This window comes from Ixodes scapularis, unplaced genomic scaffold (assembly GCF_016920785.2).
Source record: "Ixodes scapularis isolate PalLabHiFi unplaced genomic scaffold, ASM1692078v2 PGA_scaffold10__122_contigs__length_95168666, whole genome shotgun sequence".
NCBI classification, from domain to species: Eukaryota; Metazoa; Arthropoda; class Arachnida; order Ixodida; family Ixodidae; genus Ixodes; species Ixodes scapularis.
In genome coordinates this window covers 46703945-46729854 of record NW_024609836.1, presented here as the reverse complement: position 1 = coordinate 46729854, position 25910 = coordinate 46703945, and the positions used below count along the sequence as shown (strand labels likewise).

Below are 25910 nucleotides of genomic sequence, written 5' to 3'. Positions count from 1 at the left end.
TGGCAGCACTGTCGCCAACGTCTTCCGCAACCAAAATTACTTTTCTTTTGAAGGCGGCCAAGTATTGGAGAGTTTTAGAATAACGTGCGCAATTTTAGCGTATGCCATTGCTAAATTTAGCGCTTGCGTTAGCGCACGCTACGCAAGAGAGTCTTTAAATAGCGTTCCTCTGCCGGGATGCAAAAGCCAAAGCATCTCGCGCTTGTGGATGGATGGTGGCGCGTCAGACATTGTGATTTTAATGATGATGATAGCTGTTTTGAACGCCATATTGCTTCGAAACCGAAACTATGTCAAGCTGCATAAGATTGTGCCTCATCGAAGCTGAAAATGTTAGAATCCGCGTGTAATATGAGCCGCAAGTTTTACACGGCAATATTTTTAAAAAAAGCCTCGTAGTATATGCGGATTTTTATGGTAAGCGCGTTGGCAGGAGGATGGCAGGATGACCAATTGTGCAGCAAATTTTTCTCTCAGTATTGAAGGGCTGTCATCAAAACTTCTCTAGTGGTAAAAGGTACTCAGTTGGGATACTAACCAAAGTGATAAATTAAGACGCCACCCTTTCAAAGTAAATCACAAAAAAGTCCCCCGAGTCGTCTTCGCGCTACCAGTGTTGTGCAGTGTATGTCCCGCGACCCCTCCTCTTTCCAAGACGCCGCCTTCCATCCCCCTCTCCCAGAACCTTCAAGAGGAAGGGGACATCCGCACGGCCCTGGTGGAGCTGAGGGCCATGCTGCAGACCCCCATGAAGTGCTCCAGCTGTGTCGGCGAGGGCGGCGACCCCAGGGACGGCTGCCCCCCTTCCGCGGCGGCGGAAGGGGGGCCCCCACCGCGTCCCGCCCCCTCGGCCCCCAGCGGGGGCAGCTTCTCCTCCTCCTCCTCCCCCGAGGAAGAGGAGGAGGAGGAGAGCCCCCCCTCCTCGCTGGACTCCTCCTCCCGCCCCAGCCCCCCCTCGAGTCCCCTGGAAGGGAGCGGGGCAAAAGTCGCGGCGGGGGAGGCCGGAGGCACCGGGACCCCGGCGGAGCCCGGAGGGGACGCGGCCGAGGAGGACCTACCGGGTCTCTTCACGAGGCTCGTGGGAAAAGGTACCGCCACTGCGCTCGCCCAGACGAGCCACCAGATTCGCTTGCATTGAAATTCTGTGTTTCCGGGCACTTTTAAAGTAATGCCTTTAAGCAACATTCCTCCTCTGCATCGCATAATGTCTTTAGAGGGACACAAGAGCTTTTGGAGCCAGAAAAATATGGAAAATGGTGATCTTGAATTTTTGCAGCTATTTTTATTTTGATCTGCCAAGTTTATTATTTTGAAGATTAGTATTTGAGCCATAATATCACTTTATAATATCTACCGTATTTACTCGAGCAATAGCCACGCTATTTATGAACAAGGCCCTTGTGTCTACTTTCCCACAGCACAGATATACAGCCAATCTGTGCGTTGCACGTAACATAGCAAATAACCAGATAGAGAACACAATTTTCCATACAAGTTCAATCTTCACAGATGGTATCTTCGTACGAAAACGTCATCTCTGTTCTGTAAACAGCTGGAATCATGCTGTCGATCGCGGTGTTTGGCAGTCTGCGTGCTCCGTGGAAAAGTGATCCCTCAGGTTAATTTCACTAACAGTGCGGCTATTACTCGAGTAAATACAATATGTGGGCTAAAATTGCTCTTAAGCTAATGCTAAAACAACTTTCTCAAAACACAAATTTTGGACTCCTTACAAATTTTCAGGAGGGATATCTCATCATTTAAGGCAGACAGAAGGATAACTTTTGTAGTGTTAGCTACACTAGCCGAGGTTGAGCAGTTTTGCGTGGCCCTCATAATGAGCCTTGCTCAATATGCGGAGCATGCGGCGGCAGCGGTGGAGCTCCGCATAATGAGCATGGCGCCGCGCACTCGGCATAATGAGCACGGTCATTATGAGAGCCACGCAAAGCCGCCGCCACGCACTCTGCTGTCGCCGCCACGCTTGCCTCGCCGGTCTGCACATTCCAGAGGAGTGACGTCATAGCTGCGGCAGACGCACTGGCGCCACCGCGTGCCCAGCTGTGCGCCTCCGTTGCGCAGTAGCGAAGTGTGACGCTGCACCGGAGCCCTTGATAGCGCCTCTCATTTTGTGCGCATAAGCTTACGCTACGTATATCCTGGAATAGCCGAGCTAAGCCACCGCAATTCTTTTAGCGCTATGTAGCTAAATGTGCAAATCATGCAATGTTGGAAGCAGATTTTTCAATATAGGTGTAGGAAAATTTTTAACTGAAATAATGTGTTATTGCTTGGCAGCCACACATTCAGCACTGAACTTCAATGTGTTGTAAAGTACCTAATAATGGTTCACCTAAAAAGTGCTTCCAACATTGCTTTCTTCATAATTTGTGGTATGTATCTGATCATATGTTAAAACATTCTTCTTTAAAAAGGGCTTTTTCTCTATTGTTTTTTGGAAACAAAGTGGTTAATTATAATTATTCTAGGAAGTAACCTACGAATTAAAAAAAAAAACAGATATTTGAAATCAGCTCAAAAGTCTGAATAAGTTGGTGCTGTTTCATTGGGCATGGCCAAAAAAAATATGGAAAAAAGTCCCAAGACCAGTGCAGATATTGTTTGAATTCCTCATTTTTACCTCAATCTATAACAAAGGGCTTTTTGCACTCGCCCCATTTGGGTAAGCTTCCACTATCTTTCTTGAAGTTTATTGAAGTTTTTCCGACTGAAGTTTCACTGTGGTCAGCAAGAACAAAGGCCTTCAGCTTGTACTCGCAACATCCAACAGCACAGCCGTCGAGCGGCAATCTTTGTTCGTGCAAGTTTAGGTCGCCTTGTGCGTTCCAACATGTTCACTCTGAAAGACGAATTTGTAAAGTGGGTAGAGGTGATGGTGAATGGTAATCGAGCAGAATGAGCATTATTTTTGGATCCAGCAGGTATACTATAGTCACTGACGGGATGAAAATAACACAGTGTCTCTCTCAAATGCCCATCCTCCTGCACGTGCTCGCTGCTTTCCGTCATGCTCTGGCTGCGCTTGCCGAAGCACCATTGAAGGCAGCGGGCTTGTGTTGGAGGCAGGACAACCGAGGCTGCGTTTCAAATCTTACTCGAATGGATCTGAGTTACTCCAGCATTTTGTGCCATGTGACAAGACGGATAGAGCAACGCTGGACGTGGGTAGGTCTTCAAACGCCGAGGTACAGAGCAGTTACCCTAGAGTGAGATCGAGTAAATTTCGGAACGCGACCCGAGAGACCTCCCTGCTGTTTTCGTCCTCTCAGTGACTAATACCCCCCAGCATCCATGACCCAGGCCAAAACTGCCACTAGGCCGCGGACGCATGCAAGGCATCTGATATTCGCTGAAGAGAGCCATTGCGCATGACCGGAACGCACTGCACAGATCAGTGGATAAAGACGGCAGCAGACAGAAGGCAGTTATTGGAATACTCCATAACGTTAAACTGCACCAAAGAGGCTTGCCGTTCCTCTGCCGGCACCTTACCTCAGCCTCACGGGTTCCTCTTGGTCCCGGTTTTAGTGTGCACCAACATCTTGGTCTCCCTCCGGACGGACGACGACTGTCTAAACCTGTTCCTCATGCTGGTCGACAAGTGCCTTAGTCACGAGGTGAGTGCACCGCCTTCCCCCTGCCTGCAATTAAGGGCGACTCTAACCGTAGACGGCATTTGCATTTTAATGGCAAACGCCTCCAACATGGGTTTGGTTGCTTGTGCGCGTGTGTGCATTGCCACGTGGCGAAAAGGATAGAAGAGGCAAAGCAAAGCTTGGAGACGCTTGCGGACGATTTGTGTGTTTTGCAAGTGCGGCCCGTAAACCACATGACCCCAATCAAGCGGTTGGAAAGACGCTCAAATTTAGGTACACTATAACCATCCAAACAAGTGTAATCACAAAGCATGCCCATCACAGATAGCGCTCACCCGTGGTGCTACTGACTTTGTTGACAAGGCGGCTGGAAAGTGAATGGAACGGAGGAAGGAAAAGGTCGCTGAAGTGCCAACAAATTCAACAGCACGAAAGAAACAGAAAGGGAAACCCAACAGACAAAGCATTGATTACTTCTTCTCCCCATACGTGTGTGGCTGGTGAAGGAGGGCACCACTGCGGCCAATGGCTATCCAAAGTGCTGTACCTCGAGCTTAGTTGTTACAGCGACCAATAGGTTCTAACGATCGCCCACCGACGACGAAAGAATAAAACTACGAAAAATATGGGGTGGGCAATATTTTAGAATGAGACAGCGTAACTAAACCAAAACGAGCTGTAAATATGTGGCAAAATCGCACGATATGGGAGCTTACCTGAACGGCCCGCAGCTGGCCACCCAATTGACTGTTGCACGAGCTCGAATCCTGTCTCTTAATTGAGGGGAGTCAGTGAACGAATCGAGCCCGGTCAGAATGGAGAAAACCTCAGGCAATGCCCGGCCGTGCTTGTTGCAGGCGTTCAGCCCGACCCAGAAGCGGCGCCTCTTCTCTTGGAAGCAGCAGGTGCAGAAGGTGTGGCACCCCCTGCCTCCCCGGAGGTCCCTGGATGCCAGGCACGCGAGGGGGTGAGTGCCCACCTCTCTCTACGTCGCTCGTGGGACTTCATTGGCAGTGTGCACTTGCAACAAATTAATTAAGGCCAGTCCACACGTACATCTCTGCACCAAGATGACTAAAAGTCGGTGCTGGCTTAGCACCTAGTTAGCACTGCATTATATGTATATGTATTAGAAGGCAGTGTTGCACGCGATGGAATACTGTTACAGTGCTGACATGGAGCAACGTCGGCACTGTGTCTATCTTGCCGAGTTAACGCTGCGGCGGATGGGTGAACGGGTTTTTACCGTGACGGTCGTCGGAGCTCAGCGAGGCTTTGAGACGTTTTGTGCTGCTTCTTGGCCTGCTGGCGCACTGTGGCAATCATTTGTCTCTTCTCTAAACTTGGGGTACCACTTCTTCTACAGTCTCCACAGTACCCTTTGGGGTAAGGCTTACACTGTGCAACACTGTTAGCATGCACACGACATTGTTACTTTTTGTTGTTATTTTTGCATTTCACTTGGGAGTGGCATTTGTGGACACCAGAACTACCACTTAGGGTGGTCCCCCAAATGAGCACTTTTCACTGCACCGGTGGTTTTGATGGCGTTATTTTGATTCTAAAAGAGAAACACAAAATTCTGGCAATTGCGTGTTCGTACAGGTGCACAAATAGTGCGATTTTGGATCAAATCGAGTTTGAATGTAATAGTTTTCGAGACATTGAATAATGAATGCTGCAGTAGACTCATTTTTTCGAATTCCAGGAAGCCACGAATTTTGCTTGAATTATCAGAAATTTATCTAAATATTATGCAAGATAAAATTGTGGTTTTCCATATGACTCTACACATACAAAGCAGATATTTGATGATTTCCTTTTTATAGGCCTACTGATCATAAGCACGTATACCACACATGAAACATTTGTGAAATCTATGACGTTCATTTATTCATTTCTCCAAAATGTTTATCGTGGACAGCACATGGCGGCTAAAAACAAAATGAAGTTTGTTCATCGGGACAAGAAATTGCCTAATCTGAACTTTTTAGCAGGGGACACACGAGCAATGAATACAGGCACCGCGCAGCAGTTTTTATAGAAACTTGCGCGGATGCTGTGACGTCGACCTAAGCACTTTGGATTAAATTCACGGATACTTGTGGTCGTCAGATTTATTTGTTTTCTTCCAGCATGAACGCCGTAAAACCATCAAGTTGCACGGGCCACTTGCTGACTACATTCAGTGGGTCCTCACGTTCAAACGGCCACCTTATCATTCGAGCTGTCGTCTGCTCGTTCAAACGACAGCGGCCCGTAGACCTAACGTTGACATGGTAATTGCGATAAGTGCAGACCTCAAAAGGTTGCTTCGAGTTGTTACAGGTTGCTTGGTTTTTTTAAAGGTTGCTTCGAGTAAGTAGGCTCGGTGTAAACGGTAGATAAAAGACGTTGATAATTGTTATCAGTGGCCATCACCGACTTGTTATGCCTGATTCACTCGGTCCGATTCTGCTTGCGATTTTCAGCATCGACGTCGACATCGCAGCTACGGTTCAGGCTTTTGCAGCCCGAGCGACGTCATGACTAAAAATAGCGAGTGGACCCTCACCATGTGAATCGGGCTTTAGCGTCCATTCTGCAGCGTCCACGCTGAATGAATCGCTGCATGTCACATTATTCACACCAAGTTTCGCGGTGTAAGAAGCGTCGTTAATTTCGCTGAGGCCGCTTAAGTAGTTGGACATTGCCAGGAAGACGTAGAATCAACAACTCCAATGCAAAAAAAAGCACAGGGACTCACACTGTCGTTGACAACATTCATTGTCAATGTTTTGTTTATGAGCGACAGCGAGCTTCTTGCCCACACCCCCATCGCGCATGTGCGGCATTGGTGTATATGCTGCTTGCCACTCTACCTTTTGAATATCTGCATTTGGGAATTTGTTTAAATGTATACTGTAATGTCCTGAGAGATGACCCAACCCCAAAAGGTTGGCTACCCCTGTTTTAGGCATGATTTTAAGCAAAAACAACAAAAGGTATCTTACTTCCTAGAAATCGTGCCGCCCAGTAACTTGGTATGCTAGAAATTGCACCAGGCTGTCCGGTACCGAAAGGGGTCGTGTGACACGTTGCATTTTCATGATTGGGGGAGATCACGCTGGCTTCAGCTGGCAGGGTACCAGGTGGGTACAGAAAAGAATTATACAAGCTTGATCATGCTGTCAAAAACTGGGGATGAAAAAATATGTTGGGCGCAAGCTACCACCTGGCAGAAATTGACGCCGCATGACCCGAGGTCAGATGACATGGTCACGCGATCTGACATAAGTTTCCCACTAAATTTAGCGGAGAAATCACGTCACTTCTTAAGGTAAAATGGCATGGTCATGTGACGTCTGTTTTGTCGTTAAATTTAGCGGGGTAATTGATGTCACGTAATTTGTCATGTGACATCAATTTTCTCGTTAAATTTAGCGGGAAATGGATGTCACGTCTTGAAGTCAAATGATGTGGTCATGTGACGTCCATATCCCCATTAAATTTAGCAGGGTAATTGACATCACATGATTTGAAGTCGCGTGACGGGGTCACGTGACGTCCATTTCTCCGCTGAGATGTTGATGTGACGGTCCTTCATCACGCTTCATGACTTTCTTTTATGACGGTTCTTTGTGATGGTTCTTCATGACAATTTTCTCATGGAACGCAGCTGAGAAAATAAAGAAAAGGAGCAAAGTCCACAACCATCAATTGCTTCATGTAGCCTCAATCGTTTTGCACTCTTTTTTTCCTAAAAACAAAACTATGCAAAGACAAGGACAAAATAAAAGGTAATCGACAGGGCACAGCACTATTATGTTTTTAATTATGTCTGCATACCAACTAGCCCAAACTTCTACGTTAATCAAGTATCGTTTTTTCTCTTTTCTTTCCTCGCTTGCGCAGGAGGTGGTGCGGTGCCCCTCCCCCGCTGGTAGGCGGAGGGGACTTTGGGGGCCCCCTGGGTCCCCTGGGCGGGCCCTCCTGCCTGGCCCCTGGACCCAGCCGGGCGCTGGCCTTGGGAGCCCACCCGGGGGGGCCAGTCCCCCCCCAGGCTGTGGGCAGGGCCCCCCTGGGCAGGCCCCCGCTGGCGGGGCTCTTCTTCGGGGGGGACGTGGGAGGGGGAGGCAACCCCCTGGCCATGGTCATCAAGAGGCCCAGCCTCCAGGAGGTGAGGGCAAAGACGCCGGGGTTGGTCTGAGGGGGGTCACGGCCAAAACGACCGAGCGCACAGGTGTGATGGTAAGCGAGAAACAAGTCTCTGCATCCCGGGACAGTGGTTGCAAGATAAAAAAAGGTGGTATTTATAAAACAGAGAAATTGAATGTTAAAGATATGCCACATGATATACAGTCAGTAGTCGAGTTTGGTCGGGAAGGTCTCACTCACAAATTCCCACACTTTTTGGCGGGGCTGCGACCACTGTTGTTGAGAAGTTCCTTTCACCGAGCCGCCTTGTGTCCGATCTCCCGAGCGTGCATGCTCCCGCGCTTTGAGGCCTCCGTCTTGAGGAGATGCAAGGTGCCGAACGGGAAACTAATCGTCAACAAGATGAGAACAGCAGGGAGGTCCCCAAGTTGTCGCCGCCCCTCACCCCAGCTTCCTACCTTCGGTAACACCTCGGTGTCCCGTGAGCTCGGAGTGTACACGCGACACTAAAGATCACTTCTTGTAGAGCCAGGTACTGTAGGAAAGGCATTGTGTTCGAATCGGGCGGAGGCAGTAATATGGTGTCTGGAGCGCATCTCTGACCAGTGTGCTTGTCACGTCCTCATTTGTGATCCCTCAATTTCCGCCTCACGGTCGCGCACTTCTGTCTTACTGTTGTTCGCCACGATGTCGACGGTGGTGCAGCAGCAGAGTTGGGTACATCGGGTGCCCTTTCTGCCGTAGGTCGCCTTTTTGCTTGACAGTCCACCGAAGCTTCTAGAGCCAGGTTGGCACGCCGTGACGATAGCTGCACTCACATTCTATCGTCTTTTTTGCCTGAGCTTTTACTGTTAGTGACATGCAGTGGAATTTGTCGATGTGTTCCTGGCTTTTTGCGTTTTTCCCTGCTTTTTTGTTTGAAGGCGCCGGTCCCGCCTAGCTCTCATAAGAAAATACAGGGTGTCACAAAAGAAAATTTACACTGTCTTTTTTACCGCAAAAATAAACTAGGCATCGCCGAACACTCATTCTCCGCCCAAACGTAGCGCTAGAGGTCACAACCAGATTCCAAAGTTTCAGCCCGATCCGATAACTTAATCAAAAGTTATAAGTGATTTTCTGAAAACTTCAATGGAAAAATGGCGGTCGACGGTGTTTTCAAACACATGGGGCTCTATGGCACCAGAAACCGAAAACAGGCAAAACTGGGCTCCATTTTCCTATTGAAATTTTCAGAAAATCACTTCTAACTTCTGATTAAGTTATCGGATCGGGCTGAAACTTTGGCATCTGGTTGTGACCTCTAGCGCTACCTTTGGGCGAATAATGAGCGTTCGGCGATGCCTATTTTATTTTTGCGGTTAAAAAAAACCATGTAAATTTTCTTTTGTGACAGACACCCTGTATGTATTAATTTCGTGTTTAGTGCATTGGCTTTCCCGGTTCTTACGTCCAAAAAGCCACCGGCCGATTCGAGGATGGATTGATCACATGACAAAACGTCCGTGGATAACGACTGCGCAGTGTCACTGACGTCCAAGAGCTAACGAGACGTTGGTTGCTATGGTCGCAGTACAATCGCGTTAATACGAAAAATAATCGTCTAGCGCCGTTGTTACGTGTTGCGTGAGACGGAGCACAGTGAAAGGCTTAGCTCAAAGTGCCATTAACTTTACTGATCCAAGGCACAGCACAAATGTGGTCCTGCTCGACAAGGGTCGGCGTAGAAGTGACAGAGTTCTGGGCTTGCAAAGGAGCGTTTGGCCGTGTCCTCATCACCGTGTACTTGCGCGCAACACTTTGACATGCCACAGGCGCAAAAAGGCCCTTCCCGACCTTGTTGGGTCTCTGTCTTGTCAGATGAGAGGCCGGATGGATGTGCAGGACAGAACACAGCGGGTTCGACGAATTTCGACGGAAGCTTCTTGACACGGACTTAAAGGAGTACCAGAAGCTGCCGTGTGTCAGCCGGGAACACTTACTGCAGCTTCCTCTACGTGTGAAACCAACAAGCGCGCGACAAATTGAACGAGCAAACGGACTAAAGGAAACAATGCTCCATATGTGTCCGCTGTTGCGCACGGCTGCACGGGGACGAGGGCATTGGCAAACGCCCAGGACTCCGTCGCTCGCCCATGTTTCAGCCACCCAAAGCGCCGGGTGGAAATCACAAGCTTTTTCCAGACACGTTCGACTTCGCACCGACGAATATTTGCAAACTTTTTCTGGACCTGTTTGAGATCACGCCTACAAACTTTTGCAGTACGGTTGTTCCAATTTATACCTATGAATGTTCACACGGTTTTTATTATTAGCCAGTTTGAGTTTGAGTTCATTCACATCTATGAATGTTTGCGTAAAACAAATTGTTGCGTAACGGTTTCTACCCTTCTCGTCTCTTGCGTCCCCCCGAATGGCGGTGTCGTTCCATACGTTTTCACGGATTGTATGTTTTATTTCTCTGGTCTTGCGGAAAACGTATCGACGAGGTTCTACGGTAATTTGTTACCGCCTCGGGGCCACCTCTGATGCACGGCCGTTGCGGGACGGTAAACGCACGGATCGAAGGCACATTCCGGGCTCTCTCGTAACGGCGAGGCGACGCTTGTTTCTCGGTGGGTGTCGTCCTGAGTCTCTCTGCCCTCCATGTCCCCCAGCACCTGAACAAGCCGCACATCCAGATCCAGAGGACCCACTCAGCCCCTGTGCGTCCGAGTCCGGTGGTGGCCGCCGCTTCCCTCTACAAGCAGCAGGTCGCCGCCGCGGCAGCTGCAGGTCTGTGCCGCCCCCTCTCCACTTTCCGCCGTCTCTCGGTGCAGAGCGCACGTCGAGGGTCCATTGTAATGCGGTACTTGCTGCTTGTCTCTACGACAGTAGATGTTTCGTCTGGGTGGTTACCTGGGTTTTGAAATATAGCGTTAGCCCTCGATGCACCCAGAGTATGTGTTGGCTGCACGGAGTGTTTAGCAGGCTGTTACTTGCATCCTGTCCTCTTCTCTCTTTTTTTCGTCGCAGTCACGGGCAAGAGGGTGAAGGCTAAAGAATAGACGGTTAAAATAAGACGGACGGTGTCATCTATGTTTTGTGTCAGGTACTTTGTTGGGAGCAATACAAGCAAGGAGAAGTTTGTTAGGGAGAGAGTTCCGGGCGATTGGGCCTCGGTGCTTAGAAATGGCGCTGACCGATGTGGCCTGCTTGTTGCAGGCCGCGCTGCAGACAACTCTGCGAACGATCCTGAAATCAACAACAGACTGGAGTCCCTGTGCCTGAGTGTCACGGAACATGCTCTTGGAGGATCGGGTGAGGAGCTCTCTTTGCAGTTTGGGTAACAAAAATGTGCATGCTATGTGTATGTTATTCCTGTTGGGCTTGAACAATGTGTGCTTTACACTGTCGATCGAGTTACTAAAGATTGGTTTGCAGTTTTTTGCCTGTTCTGGTTACTCTTTGCTTAGAGAAGTCAGGTATGGCTGCTGTTAGTAATCATTAGTCTTCGTGGTGAACTATATTGCACTTTTGCCACTGTTAGGGCTGAAGAACTTCTGTAGCTGTGAATAAACTTTTTCTTGTATATAAAGAAGAACAATCTTAGCAGCCTCATACCGAAAGAAAAAAATGTTAAAAACTGGTAACTAGATTTTCTGCTCGTGCTAAAAAAAGATTTAAACTAAACTGGCAGGTTGTGAGGTTGCAGTAATCGGACGACCTTACTAAATAGATGAAGAAGCAGCTGGTTTTAATTAAGTTTTATAATTAAGGTAGTCCCTCGTTATAACGACGTCAATAGATCGGCAAAGACATTTTATGTAAGCGCTAGTTTGATCAAAGCGAGAGAGAAAAAAATACAGCGACAGCAGCCTTGAAGGTGGACAAGAACACTGCAGAAGACGTGAAACACATATATTTAATCCAACAAAGCTTGCTGATAAATAACTTCTGTTATAAAGTAATCATGTTCTTTTGAATTGATAGTGTAGTACTACATTTACTGAGCAATCAACGCACTTCTTATGAACAAAACGTGCACTCTCCCACAGAGCTCATGGATAACCAATTGTCGCATTAGACAGAAGAAGCCCAGCAACTTACAGGACAGAGATAACCTCCTCACACGAAAATGCTTTCTGCGTAGATCACATTTTCGCCGAAACGACCTTGTTATTTGCTACGTTCCTTACGTAGAATGTGACGATTGACTGTAGGTGCACTCTGCAAGAAAGGCAATTCATGGGTCTTGTTTATTAAGATTTAATTGGTTCCTTTTGTAACTATGGTAATTGTGATTCATTACTTTTTGTTAACATATATGTGGTGCCCTTGGTTATTAGAAATATAGAAGTATAATTAACAATAAAAATTCGGAGGACACCTAAACACTTCTTATGAGTTGTGATTGCGAAAGCATGAATGTCGTTCTTCTGCTCCCTTAGCTCGTCTGCGGTGTACTGGTGCGGATGGCCTTGTTCGCTACTGCCGAGGTAGCGGCCAGCGGCCGAGCGCGTGCTCTCCTGAAGCGGCCGCCAATGGCTATCTAGGAGCCGTTTTGCTCAGCCAATGGGAGAATGGGCATTTCATTCACATTTTTTTGCGGTTAGAGATGCCGCTGGCTCCGCTCCATGGGATTGTTAATGCAAAAGCACTTTAAACTTTAATGCATTCGCATTAAAGGCTAAAAGTTAATATAGTTAAAATGCTACGTTACGGAAAGTTTGAAATGGATAGGAAAGTTCTTTCCTATCCGTTTTAAACTGTGAGAAAACATAAATAATAAATAAGAGAAAAGTTAAAGGGGGGTGCAACGATTTCCGTACTTCGGTCAAAGATTTCTGGAAGCTGCCCTCTGACACTTCTGAAGTAAAGAACAAAAAACCGATTTCACCTGCGTGTCCTAGTTGTTGCCTAAAAAAAAGATAAAGATTGGCATTTCAGGCACCCCTCAACTCACTCCCACTAGGAGGCGGACCAGGGTCACACCTGGTCCCCCTCCTAGTGACATCATTTGGAGTGCCGTGTAGGTTCCCGTGTGCTATCTCGGAGGACGCTTCCCCTCCCTCTCTCTGCTGACATTAGCGGGCGTTATGCTGCAGCTTAGAGCCGAGCGAGGTCACGTAATCTTCTAGCCGTAGTTCCTTCAGCTGGCACTTGGGGCTGCAGGTGGGGGAAAAAGCTCGACTTTTGCTTTGCGATTATGCAGCGGTATCGCAACATTTTTAATGAAGGAGATGCTTTCTCTATCCTCCGGGACACGATAAACAACCTAAAAATGACGAGATCCAAATTCTTTTAATCATGAAATCGTTGCACCGCCCCTTTAAGGATAAAAATCTTATTTTCTCTTCCTGTTGAAAAAATTAATTTTGAGGCAAGATTTTTATCCTTATCTTATTTATTATTTGCGTTTTCTCACTGTTTAAAACGGATAGGAAGGAAGGGCAAAAGATACTTCACAGAAGGCATAAAAGTGACATTTTGGGGTTTGATTTATGTCAGTTCAGTTCACTGAAGTCAAAACAATGTAGGCCTGCCTCTGAGGTCTGGAGGTAATGCACATGTTCCTACCAACGTTTTGCTTCTAGAAAATATTTCTGGAGCAGAGGAATTTGAAAAATGGTGAAATCCAATTTCTCAATTTGGGGAGAAAATTGGTTTTTAACCTGATTTCCAAGAAACACAGGGTATAAATACTGGGAGATATTGGGCTTTACCCGAAAACGAAGGATCCTACGTATCATATATGACACTGATTGTTGTTGTTTTTTTTCCTTGTCTTTTCTTTTTGTTGTCCCCAATCAAACTTAGGGTTTGATACATCCGGGCCCGTCGTTTCTCTTTGCAGATGGGATGCCACCATTTTAGGTGCTGCTGTGAGCTGACAGCTGTGTGCAGTGCCAATGACCCCAGCTCAGAGACGGCGTCTTCTTTCATCAGTTTTACATCTTCTCTTCTTTATTTCGTGGTTTTATTTTTTTTTTTATTTCTTCCTTTCCCTCTTTTTCCTCGTTTGCCGGTGGAAAACTGCACCGGACGCCCCGCAACAGCACGGAAAGGCGGCGGAAGCGTCATGGTCGCGCGTACACACAAACACACACACGTGCAACGAAGCACATCATGTCATTTGCTTTTCTTTATTTTTTTTTTGTTTTCCTGCTACTCGCTTTTTTTTTTTTTTTTAGAGCGATGTTTGTTTGACGCTGGGCCCGCTGAGCCGCCCCCTTGCGTCAGGGTTTCTGTACTCGTTTTACAAAGCAATTTCCTGGTGAAAGTCATTGTGAATGCAGACAACCATGAGCGTCATTTCTTTTTGTTTTTTTATTATTATTCCACTCCCTCCTGTTCTCTTTTCTTCCGCTAATGTTTCTCGTTTTTCGGGTCTGTTTCACGCGTTGCGGAAAGAAACTTCATGTGCCTTAAGTCCTTTGGATCGATGCTGTGCATTCTGGGACAGCGTGGCTAAGTTTGTTGTCTCTCTTTTTCTTTTTTCTTTTTTTTTTTTTTTTTAGCAGAGACTGAGGATTGTTATTGAGAGACAGTCATTGATGGCGGTCACCAACGTGCATCACTGATGGTACTCGTTGACAGCGCTCATTCGCTGCAGTCTTCCGAGCCCTCCCAAACTAGGATCTTTGCTCGTCTTTTGTTTCGGTCTGCGCCCTACCGGCAAGAGTTGACGTATCCACTTATTACGGCGACGCCTTCCGTCGAAGGCGGACGGACGGATCTGTTTTCAGTTTGAGAATGCTACAAAAAAAGCTCTATGAATTGTACATATAACTACGAGTCTGGCCAGGTGCCATACTTTAGGAGAAAGACTTGGTGTACGGCGGGACACTCGTTTTTCGTTGTTGTTATATTTTTTTTAAGTATACTCCCATTTTTAAGGAAAAAAAGGAAAGGTCTCCGTCCCTCGTTTCTTTTAAGAGAGCAAGGGGGAAAGGACTTGTCGGTACAATTTATCCTCGACGAAGTCGCCACTAGGTGCGAGGAAAAGGTGCTTGGTTTGGCGGGAACTAGGCAGGAAACACTGCAGGACCAGTGTGCGTGCGAGCTGGAAAGAAAGTACTCACAGACGTTGCCCCAGGAATTGACACTGTGTTTGCTTAGACATTGCCCACTGGCCAGCTTTTTTTTTTTTTTTCTCTCAAAATTCGGTTTTGATGAATGCAGCCAGATTGTTATTGCACTGCGCAAAATTCGCTCCTTTGCGTGCAAGTTCATTAACACAACCTTGCTGCATCATAGTCGGTGACGAGTTAGGAGAGCGGGACTAGTTCCTCTTGCGAAGCCTTCCACTCTTTCCATTTCAGCAGAGCAAACACCGGAGAAGAGGGCAGTTCGTCCTTGCCTCCTCTCCAGCATTTGCTTTGTGGAAGTGGAAAGAGGGGTTTGTGGGACAAGCTTGTCCCGCTGCCTTAGGCTGTCCCCAACCATAGGTGACGATGCGGTGTTTCTTTCTCGCTTAAGTGGAATCGTGTCTCGAGGAACTATGCAAAAGGAGGACATACGAAAAGCGAAACGAGGCCAAGAGTTCCCCCATGTGTTCAGTCGACATACACGAGATTCTTTCCTTCCAGAGAGCATCCTTGACGAGCGAGCCGTTGACTGTGTTAGCTCCGACACAGTTTTCCGGTGTTTTTACGGAGACTGGCATTGCTTAAAAAAGTTATTATTTTTTCTGTTTTTTTTTTCTCCACTTTAAGGTAGGCGGAACGGATTTTTGCTCAGAAAAGTGTTTGGCTTCTACGAAGTTGAGGTGCTTGTATAAATGACTGGTGTTGCATCACTTTCTAGCGAGCAAATGTTTTGTTTTTCGTAGTGTTAGCACACGCGTCAAAAGAAAAATTGAGAGATTTATGAATAAAGTCTATTGCATCCTTACGCCGTCTCTGTGGTCTCCTAGTTCTTAGAAAAGTGCACTGAAAGCAGTTGTAGCGTAATTTTGGCAAAGAAAAAGAAACTGCACAAAGTGGTGAATATTATGGTGGTTGTCAGCCTATGATAAGTCAAACCCGATTATATCGAGCTCGCAAAAAACGTCTACCAGTTCGATATAGCGGGTAATTCGATATAAAAGTTAATGAATATCGCTTAAAAATCCACTTTTTGCTGACATGTAACACAATGAAATAGTTTTGCATTTTCTGCTGCTTTTACTTCATTGCATCCGCGATAACGATGTTTTTCTTCGCTATTGACGGACTTTACAAAATGCTGAGGCCGCTGCCTTCTGTATTAACGCCGAACTATGCCGAGAGCACGGAGCACGTTGGAGCAGAAACACGTGCAGAGCGCCGTTTTGCTCTGCAAGTTGGTTTTCCCCTAAGGCAACCTGCTGCGTTGGGGGAAAGTCAGCTAGCAGAGCAAACTAGCTTTTTTTTTTTTTTTTTTTTTTTTTTTTTTAGGCGGTTGCGTCACCGCCTGGAAGAAAAAAATAATCTTTTCTGCGGATGGAGAGGAAGCACGGAAAAAAAAGGTTAGCGTGATATGCAAGCTGGCTTTCCCCCAATGCGGCCGCTTGCGTTGGGGGAATGACAGCTTGCAGAACAAAACTGCGCTCTTGGCAGTTCGATATATTGATAGCGGTTGCTATTTTTGTTCGATGTAACTGTAGATTTTGCTATATATTATCACTGTAACATCACTGTCCACAAAACGTGTTCGATATAAGGGATAGCTTTATGTAAACGGGTTCGATATAGTCGGGTTTGACTGTTTGTTTTACATATGGTGAAAATGTGAATAAGAAAATGAAACCTTTAGTGTAACTTGGCAGTGCGTGTACAGGTGTTTGAAGTACTAATACAGGAAATACCATTTGCCTCAATACTATTAGTGGATACTGAGGATTAAGCAAATTCATTTGGGTGATTTCCATCTCAAATTCAGCAGGCTAAAAGAGTTTGTTCTTTTACTCGTAACATTTATTTTCTCTCTACTGAATGTTTTGCAGAATGTCGGCCAAATCGTTGCACTGAAAACTATGCATCACTGTAAAAAGAGTGATGTGGTCCCTATACAGAAAAATAATAACATTTGTAAGTTAATTTTTTTTTTTTTGTAATTTACTTTGTCGCTAAATTTGGGCATTATTGCAAATTACTCTATCAGCCCAGTTTAGAAAGATGGAGACACGTGCAGGCATTTGGCAGCGTTCTAAAAAACTGTTTAGACATTTTGTGGTTTCGGTTTTCTATCGAAGCGCATCTTTGTGCCAACGATCCTGCAAAGCGTGCAGCTGGGATACGCCGTTATGTATTCTTTTAATCATGGAGGTGCACTTAAGAATCTAAGCTTTTTGCAGTGTCATTCGAACAGTGTTCCATTTTGACAGTGAGTTTCACACTTCCTTCTAGCAAAGCAATAGTTGTGTGCTTTCATCACAGGGAGCAGGACCTCTGGCACAGATGCGGTTTGATATGACCTGTGGTGTGATTGGTTTTGGCCATTTTGGAGTAGAACCATATTCTTCATTCTCATTCATTCCACTGTGGATACCATGTTATTAAGATTCACATTCTGGTCCTTCCAACCAAGAGACATTATTTTGCCTTTCCATATCTATGCATGCACTTAGCATTATTGCAAAACATGTTTAGGTTGCAAATATAGTTCTTTTTATGCACAGATAGAGATTTGTGATGATGGAAAATGTATTTGGACAATAACTATGCCTTAAAAATATGGCTGAATTAATGCTATTCCCAAGCTTTCATTCAAGTGTTGGAGTTAATTTAATTTTAATCTTAACATAGCTTATTGCTTCCACAAAGATTTTTGGGTCTATTCAAATAAGTCAACTAAACAACGTAAACCTATGCGCCGAGAAACGGGAGAGCAAGAGACGAGAGTGTGACGGCATGTCGGAACGCCGAGCTCTGGTTTGAATAATTTGTGCAGTGGTGGAAGTGCTGTGCCAAATTGTGCCAAGAACTAAAGTGCTACATCTTGCATAAAAACGTTTATGCTAGGAATGGCGCCACACTTGCGCCGAGACAGACGTAACGCAAAAAAAAAAAAAAATTAGCCGACCCTAATATTTTGGGAAATAGAAGGGAAGAAAAAGTGTACAAATATGAATTTCACAGGATCTCTATTCACCATATAGTTTGTTTCGTCTTAGGCCAGTGCACAGTCGCGGGCTAGAACACACTAAAAGCGCAAGCCATGGGACATTCACTGCGCTTGATTTGGTTTAGCCTTTGAAAGAACACGTACGTACAAGGAGATTACTAATGCCATGATGTCGCACATTGGTGCTGTGAATCAACCGGCCAGAGCCGTTGATACTGGACATCAACCACTCTGGCCGGTTGATCGCCGACATCGTCTAGATTTCCTGTCGGTGGCAAGAACCAACAGTCCCGAGAAAACTTTGCAAATTAGCAGGATTGCACATTGTGGCTACTGGGATAAAACAGAACCAGGGTCTTGTACCCCTGATAAGATCAATTGATTATCATGTCTGGCACGCGCCTTTGTTCCATGGCTGCAGAGTATACCTTGGCACTTGCGCCGCTCGGTTCAAAACCTTCATCGCCTTTCACCAGTATGAGCGCCTTCATCGCCTTTCACCAGCATGAGCGCATGGAGCTTTACCGCTTTGCACCGGAGTGCTAGGAGCAGCAGCTGACTGAGGGGAGCACCTGGCTTAGCATGACAGGCATACAAATTATGCTCAGGATTATTACAGGTCGACCTTCTTTGCCCTAATTGTGAGTTAAATCTCTAATTAAAAAAGAAACCGCAGATAGAAGAAAACACGGGTCTATATATATTTGAGTAAATATGCTAGTCACGGTAGTTCCCGTGCAGCTGTCAATCCAGTGATGTGATTGCTGCGCCATTTGCGCCAAACTGTGTCAAAGGGCTTACTCTGCTGCATCTTGCTACATTTAGCCCGAATGTGAGGGACTTGCGCCAATATTGCCTCAAAATTTTATTCTACTGATGGCCCAGGCCCCACTACACGTCTGGATCGTTATGGTAGGCTCGTGCAAGTTTTCAAAACTCTATTTTAGCCGCAAATAACATACTATCCTATTTAATATCTCTGTCAGTGTCAAACACTGGCATTGCTCGGAATTTTCGTAGTCTCTTATGTTCCTAGTCTGCTTTGGTGTGTAAGTTAGCTTTGTTGAGCGAGCTTCTCACCACGCTCTTCTGTACAGCAGTGAAGCGGCAACCACAAGGTAAGCATCGCAGTTATGCTTATCTTTTTTTTTTTCTTTATTGGACTCAATGTGCAACATACAAATGCCATTCATACAAACCGCCCAAAAACTCATGGGCTAACTAAAAGTCCTTCATATTTTTACACGATTCAAACAAGTGTGCCCAGTCAGGCGCTGTGTCAGGAGTCCTGCAGTACACAGACTGGACCTGAGTTACCACATCAATCAAATGAAAACGTGCCTGTTTAACGTGCAGGTCTGCATGACGCAGTTCCATTCGGGTTTCCCATAGACTAAACAGACCCAGGATTATAAACATATCATAGGGGACCGTGTCCCCTTTATCGACTGGAAGGAAACGAATTGTTTCGTGCGTTATATGAGGCGAAAAATAGTGACTCTAACCAAAAGTTTAATAAACATTTACCCGACGTTTCGGGACCAGTTCGGTCCCTTGTTCACGGGCGAGTGACGAAAAGAAAAGAACACGTGTCCTTTTTCAGCGTTCTCTGCGGTATGTTCCAAAAGAAGACCGCGTCCCAACAATAAATGAAAATGTGCTCTATCGTTTCTGACGTCTTGCAGAGGAGACAATCAATCGACCAAGGAACAAAAAGACCCTTTTTTCCAACCATGGTTTGACAGGCAACGTACCGCTATGAAGTTTAAAGAAAAATGATTTGACAACGGGCGGGACAGCCATCTTTTTGACGCGACACAACAGATCTTGTCCAGGACAATGGCTAAAAACTGGGCGATACAGGGGCGTGGGAAAAAGAATTTCAACTAAATCCCTTGACAACTTTTTTTTTCTTTTTTTTGACGCTGTTAAGGTATTCCAGAGAAAATCGCGATTGTAAAAATAAGGCAGCATCCTTCACTTCTTTCAAAAATCCGACCAGACTCGGAGGTTTACCGCAATCACTGGTTGCGGTAAACCTCCGAGTCTAATTCTAGCTAATTCCCTGCCCGCCATGTTAGTTAAGGTTGCGGTAAACCTCCGAGTCTAATTCTAGCTAATTCCCTGCCCGCCATGTTAGTTACCGGAGGTAAACCTCCGGTAACTAACATGGCGGGCAGGGAATTAGCTAGTTTCATCTGGATAACAGTGCGCAGAAACGGGTGGTTCTGATCACGCAGAAAACAGAAACGTGAAACTAGTTGTCGAACGTACAAGTGCGTGAGTCCCAGTTCCCCGGTCTTGACGCGGCGAAAGGGGTTGTCTCTTCGCATCCTCTCCCAGCTGGATTTCCATATAAAAGTGGCAAAAACTCTATGAAACTTTTGGATGCTTATGTGTTTACATGCCAGAACCTGTAAAACGTACCATAGCTTCGCTATGAGGAAGATGTTGCATACCGTGGCACGGGTAAAAGATATATCCCGAGTAACCCACGTGGCGGTCTTTGTTTTTAAATCCTCCAAAACTTCGGTCCAATAGGGTGTGCTGTCCCTGTAGTGTTGTAACGGCACCCCGAGATAGGTGGTTGGAGTGCTTGTCCAGCCAATTCTTCCAAAAGACAATGGCTTTGAGGTCCAGTTGCCGTGCCAGAACCCGCAACACTTCCCCCAGTTGACCGCGGCTCCTGTGGCATCACAATACCCATTTGTGATCCTCACAGTTTCCTCTATGCTTTCTTTATCACTGCAAAAAACGGCAACATTGTCCGCATATGCTGATACTTTAACTTCCACCGTGTGTAAGGTGAAGCCTCGAATACTTTTGCAGGCTGCAATTTTCAGGGAAAAAGGTTCTAAGTACGCCTAAATTAGCCAAGCAGCCCCAAAACTTGCGGTAATGCACCTTCCGAACTCCTGAGTTGTTTTTTTTTTTTTTTTTTTTTTTTTTTTTTTTTGAGATGGTCGCTGGCTTTCGCCCATCCTGACAGAGCCCCGAACAATTATGATGCAAGGGCTGCAGAGGCTATCTGGCCATTCCATCTCTTAATCAGCGAACAAATGGAAACAGAAGAGAATGAAAGCTTCATAATACCTGCTGTCTTTTAAGAAATTGCATAATATGCTACTATTGCTAATTGCACTATTTTACGCGAAGAAAATTGTGATTTTGCGGTTCAATCTCCGTATTTCCCGCTCTCTTTGTTGATACGCCAGATATTTGTCTGCTATCGAGTTTTCAGTTACATATGTTGACAGAAACTAAATGCACGTTTGGCCACGAAGAAATTTTTTTCAAAGGCTGAAGATAGATGAAATATACCATAAACCGTTTCACTTTTTATGGAAGTTTGTTTTTACTCTTCTTAGTAGGTTCAGCGAGGCGGCCGTCACTCTAGAAAACACCTGTAGTACGAACCTATATATTATGCCCCAGAAATGGTCAGACTGTGTCCCTCTGACTGCAATATCTTTGACTTGTAATTTTTTATGATTATTACTTTGTACGAAGAACAAAAAAAAAAAACACACACACAATAGTAATACAATTACTCTTCAGTGTGCCGTTGTTAGAACGACCAATTTTCAACTCTGGGTAGAGCTCAAAGTTCAGAAAAAAATACTCATCTTTTTTCCTTCTGCTGTGATGTTCAAGTTCCGTACACTCAAGATAAATATGTGGGGTTGTAGCGTATGTGGCCAAATGCGGAAGTATCTGAATGTAAAAGAACTTGTTGGCCTAGTTGGTGTTGACTATCTGAGTATGTTTCTAGCTAGCTGCAAAAAAAAAGAGTAAAAAAAAAAAAAAAAGGAGAAAAGCGAGCCAGCCCGAAGCTTTCCGAGCTCATATCCAGCCGGCCTAACTAATCCCTGGTGTTTGGGATTGAAGCAGAGAACCTTGAAGGGTTACGGAGATTTTGTGGGGAAACCGCTAAAGGCCCGCTCACACGATGCATTTTTCTCGCGCATCTAGTGTCGCGAAACGTAGTTTCGCGAAATGGTTGCGCCGTCTGAACGAGTCCGAAAAGGACGCGCGCATCTAAAAAAAGTTGCGCGCACACCTCGCTTTGGAGCGAGCTTTTGCTGAAACTTTGCCGAGTCCTGTCAATCACTCTGAGGCAAGGAGGTTAGAAGTACTAGGAGGGGGCACGTTGCAATATTGGTGAAGCCTAGCCTATTCACCAATGGCCGCTCAGAAACGCCCTCAAGTGGCCTTTGAGGGGGGAGCGAGCTGTTTGAGAATACCACTTCACTGCCGGTGTTGTAGCCGAGCCAAATCCGAAAAAAACCGAAACCTCGAACGATGGATACTGCCGGCGCTTCCGCAAGCACGTCAAGCACCACTGAAGGAAAAGTGAATAGCATATCGGAAAATAAACCAGCGATGGACGAAGACGTAATTGGTGATGATGATAATTCGCGTCTATTTTTAGTCATAATTAAGAAGGAAGTGCTTCCTCCGACGGGCGTCGGAGGAGTGGGACCTGTGTGCAAATCACTCCTCCGACGCCGGAAGTGACGTAATCGCGTCGGAGGAGAGACGGCTGTGTGGAAATCACTCCTTCGACGCCGGAAGTAACGTATCATCCCCGGCCCCGGATGTTGCTTTTGCTATATGTAATAATGATTTATATCAGTTATTAATAATTAATAAGGTGACGTCACTTCCGTTACGTCACTTTCGGCGTCGGAGGAGTGATTTGCACACAGATGTCACTCGTTCGACGGGCGTCGGAGGAAGTGCGGCCAATTAAGAAATAAAACCTTGAGACAAGGAAACAAAAAGGGACGTACACAGTACCGTCTCAAAACCAGCACAGCGTACAGCTCTCATTTACTTCCACAACAGTCTTCTTCTTTGTCAACCTCCATCCAAATTATACATATTCAACAGTAAACAAAGTAAATGGCAGTAAATGACAATTCAACAACTAGTAAATGACAATTTACAGCTCGCCTGCGTTTTGACTCTTAGAATGTGGCGGGAGATGGAGAACACGACGCTGAATGGCTAATGGTGATGATGATGATGTTGGCTTTCATCTGAAGCGCCACTTTATGGTCAACACCCAAACTATTTTTGCGAGTCTAAACGTCATCGTTGCACGTGAAGCGGTACGTGTGAACGAGCACATTTCGCGAAACTTGAATGTCGCGAAACTTGCGCGCCTAAAAAGATGCATCGTGTGAACAGACCTTTAGCTCATTTAGTGGCTTTAGAACCCAGGATCCCTGGGTTCTGCAGCGCGAGCTTTCACTCCACGCGTGTTCCAAGCTGGTGTGCGCTAGCCCACTCGGTCATTGATACTCCAAGGTGTACAACCAAAGTTAAACGTTGGTACAACGGTCGCAGATCATTTGCGCGCGTTCTCGCGCAAACGCCAGTAACTTTGACAACGGTGTATGTAGAAAACGGAGTATAGGATGTATTCACTGGCGGCCATAACTGTGTGCGTGACTGCTGAGCGCGTGCTGATGGCGAGCTTCCACGGTTCTTTTGTAACGTGCATTCCGCACCCTCACGAATGCCGGTCTTAGCAGTTTATTAATGTGGGCTCGTTCTGAGCATGCGCTCTAGACAGCACCCACAAATATGGCGCCCAGTGAATACTCCCTTTAAGGAGTATTCACTGGAGGCCATAGCTGTGTGCGCGACTGCTGAGCGCGTGCTGACGGCGAACTTCCACGGTTCTTTTTCAACGTGCATTCCACACTATCAAGATTGCCGGTCTTAGCAGCCTAATAATGTGACCTCGCTGTGAGCATGCGCTTTAAAGGGATACTGAAGCCAAACTTGAAATACACCTACTATGGTCAGAAATAGGTTCAATATGGTCAATGATATCCGTAAATCATAATCGCGCCTTTGTATTTTGAACGGATGGCTATATTTTTCACCCTGAGGGGCCCGATTGGGCGCGCGCTCAAGAATCAGCCATCGGAGAGCGCGATGCGTCTTGGGATATTGGGAGCATTCGTGACGTCACTTGTGCCAGACGGGAAAGGCTACGGTGTGGATGTTGTGGTTACGAGCGTTGCCACTTGGTGGCGCGTCGACGATTTACGGCCTGTGACAACGTGGCCGTTTGAGATGCGCAAGGGCTGCACGCACGTTGGACCACGCCAAGTCGGCAACCACGGCACCACTGACAAAACCAGCTCTGAGGCCGGATGCTCAAAGCGAACTAACGACGAAAAAAGTGCGTGCGACAAATTTGAGAGAAAACCCGTATTCTCGGAACGAAATTGTCGAAACTTTTGCGCAGGTTACGACAGAATCCTTCGACAGCTCCGAAGCTGTCTTACGCACTTTTTACGATCAAATCAACATGGCCGACAGCGTCGCTCAGTTACTTGGTAGCGACGACCAGCGGACATTTATTTTTCTGCGTGCTCTTCTCGTGCATCCCGACTTCAACCAGCAAGAAAAAAAGGAAGGAGCACTTGAAACAGACCAAGACGATCAAGAACGCAGGATCCACAAACACCCGAGAAGAGCTAGGCCTCGCAGCAACAGCGACTCGGCGCACCGTTGCTCCGGCGGTCCTTGGCCAAGACCGTCTGCCCATGACCGGCTGGCCTGCTGAATGGAATATGCCCGCGCGACCCTTGTGGACCCTTCCCGGATGAATAGTTTGATCCCTGAACTAAATTTCAGAGGTCAATCTTTTCCCCTTGTCATTTCGATCTCCTTGTCTTCCGAGACAGCGGTGACGAACGCTGTCGTGGAAAGGGACTCTCCTTGCTTCTATCTCCTTGTTTTGTGTGATATAGAGCTCAAATAAACGCCATACGGATTACCTTCGGAACACGGTATGTACGTTGTTATTAGTATGTCATTTTTATTCTGACATGACGGTCACTGTCGAGCTATAGCAGTTCGTTGGAGCTACGCGATGTCGGTCCAACCTTTCTTTGCCGAGTGTCATGTCAGTATCGAGTTGCAATCGTAAAAGATCGGTGCAAAAGCGCTTACCGAAACACGTAATCCAGCACTTCGATCAAACGCGCGTGTCCGCTCCGAGTGTGAACAGGTATTTGTGTGGCTCTTGCTGACACTCGTAGTTCAAACATATCATTTTTAACGTCGGCCCGCAGCTCGCGACTCGCAGCAACTAATACCGGCCGTGCCAGAAGCATGCTCGGGTCGTGTCGTGCAAAGAGCCGCAACGAGAACGAGCTCACTGTGGCCAACTACGCTTTGGCTTTCTCCGCCAAGGCTTTGCAAACCCGTTCAGGCCTAGGCTAATTCTGCCGGCACGCCGTATTGCCGCAGAGCGGCGTTGCTCCTATGCCACAAGTAAAGCCCCTTGATAAAAGCGTTTTTTACAAGTACCGCCAACCATTGTTGTGGAAGCGCTCGAGACACGTGCCATGAGCGGGTGCTCCGCCGCCATTCGCTTCCAAGGCCCGCTCATTTCAGTGCTGCGCCGCCATTTGCTTCCAAAGGCCGCTCGAGGCATGGGCCTCGTGCACTCGCGCATTTGACGCTACTTGCAAGACGAGCGCAAACACATCGAGGGGCTTTAGCCACAAGTGATGTCACGAGAACTTTCCCACCATCCACCAGGGTCGCTAAACTCGTCAAGCACAACTTTGTGCCCGAAGTTTGCGGAACGCACTAATTGGACTCTCGCGACGCTGACGTCGCGTCGAGCGAGGTGTCAATCATTCGAACGCTCATTTCTTTGAGAGAGGGAGAATGTAAAAGTTCATCGAGGCGCGCGTGCGGCGCGTGAGGGGCGCGAAGAGCCCGCTGATTGAACGGCTTCGCCGATGACGTAGCGCCCATTTGTCCCTACATCCCTACGCCAAGCTAAAATAAATGCTTTACGGATTGTCCCTAGGCGACCTGCTGACGCTCAAAATCCCTCCGAAGTTTGTGTCAAAGAGAAACCTCGTTTGTCGAAGTTGTCGCTGACGTCAAAGTGACGTTTCCGAACTTTGCGAGAGCCGTGGTTTGAGCTCGAGATCTTCGCTTCGGATCGAGGCGAAGTTAAACTTTGTCAACATGGCGGTGCCGTACGCTGCGGCCGAGCTTATCTTCCGCCACCGTCGGCGTCGCTACTGAAACCACCGGGGACGCCTT

The 25910-nt window shown here is 46.7% G+C and overlaps 1 protein-coding gene across 5 annotated transcripts in view; it reads left to right on the top strand.

The window, feature by feature from the left end:
• The window catches only part of LOC8034657 (protein Smaug homolog 2), a 94018-nt gene extending 78389 nt beyond the window's left edge, over positions 1 to 15629 (top strand). For 3 of the 5 annotated variants that reach the window (XM_042288193.1, XM_029991101.4, XM_042288192.1), the window contains exons 9-15: positions 683 to 1088; positions 3550 to 3638; positions 4475 to 4584; positions 7512 to 7776; positions 10412 to 10529; positions 10959 to 11054; positions 13591 to 15629. In XM_042288193.1, the coding sequence (XP_042144127.1) occupies positions 683 to 1088; positions 3550 to 3638; positions 4475 to 4584; positions 7512 to 7776; positions 10412 to 10529; positions 10959 to 11054; positions 13591 to 13610 (1104 nt within the window). In that variant the 3' untranslated portion in view covers positions 13611 to 15629. The remainder of the gene's footprint in view (positions 1 to 682; positions 1089 to 3549; positions 3639 to 4474; positions 4585 to 7511; positions 7777 to 10411; positions 10530 to 10958; positions 11055 to 13590) is intronic. The other 2 variants (XM_042288203.1, XM_042288195.1) reach the window with 1 other exon arrangement.
• Positions 15630 to 25910: the final 10281 nt, after the last annotated feature.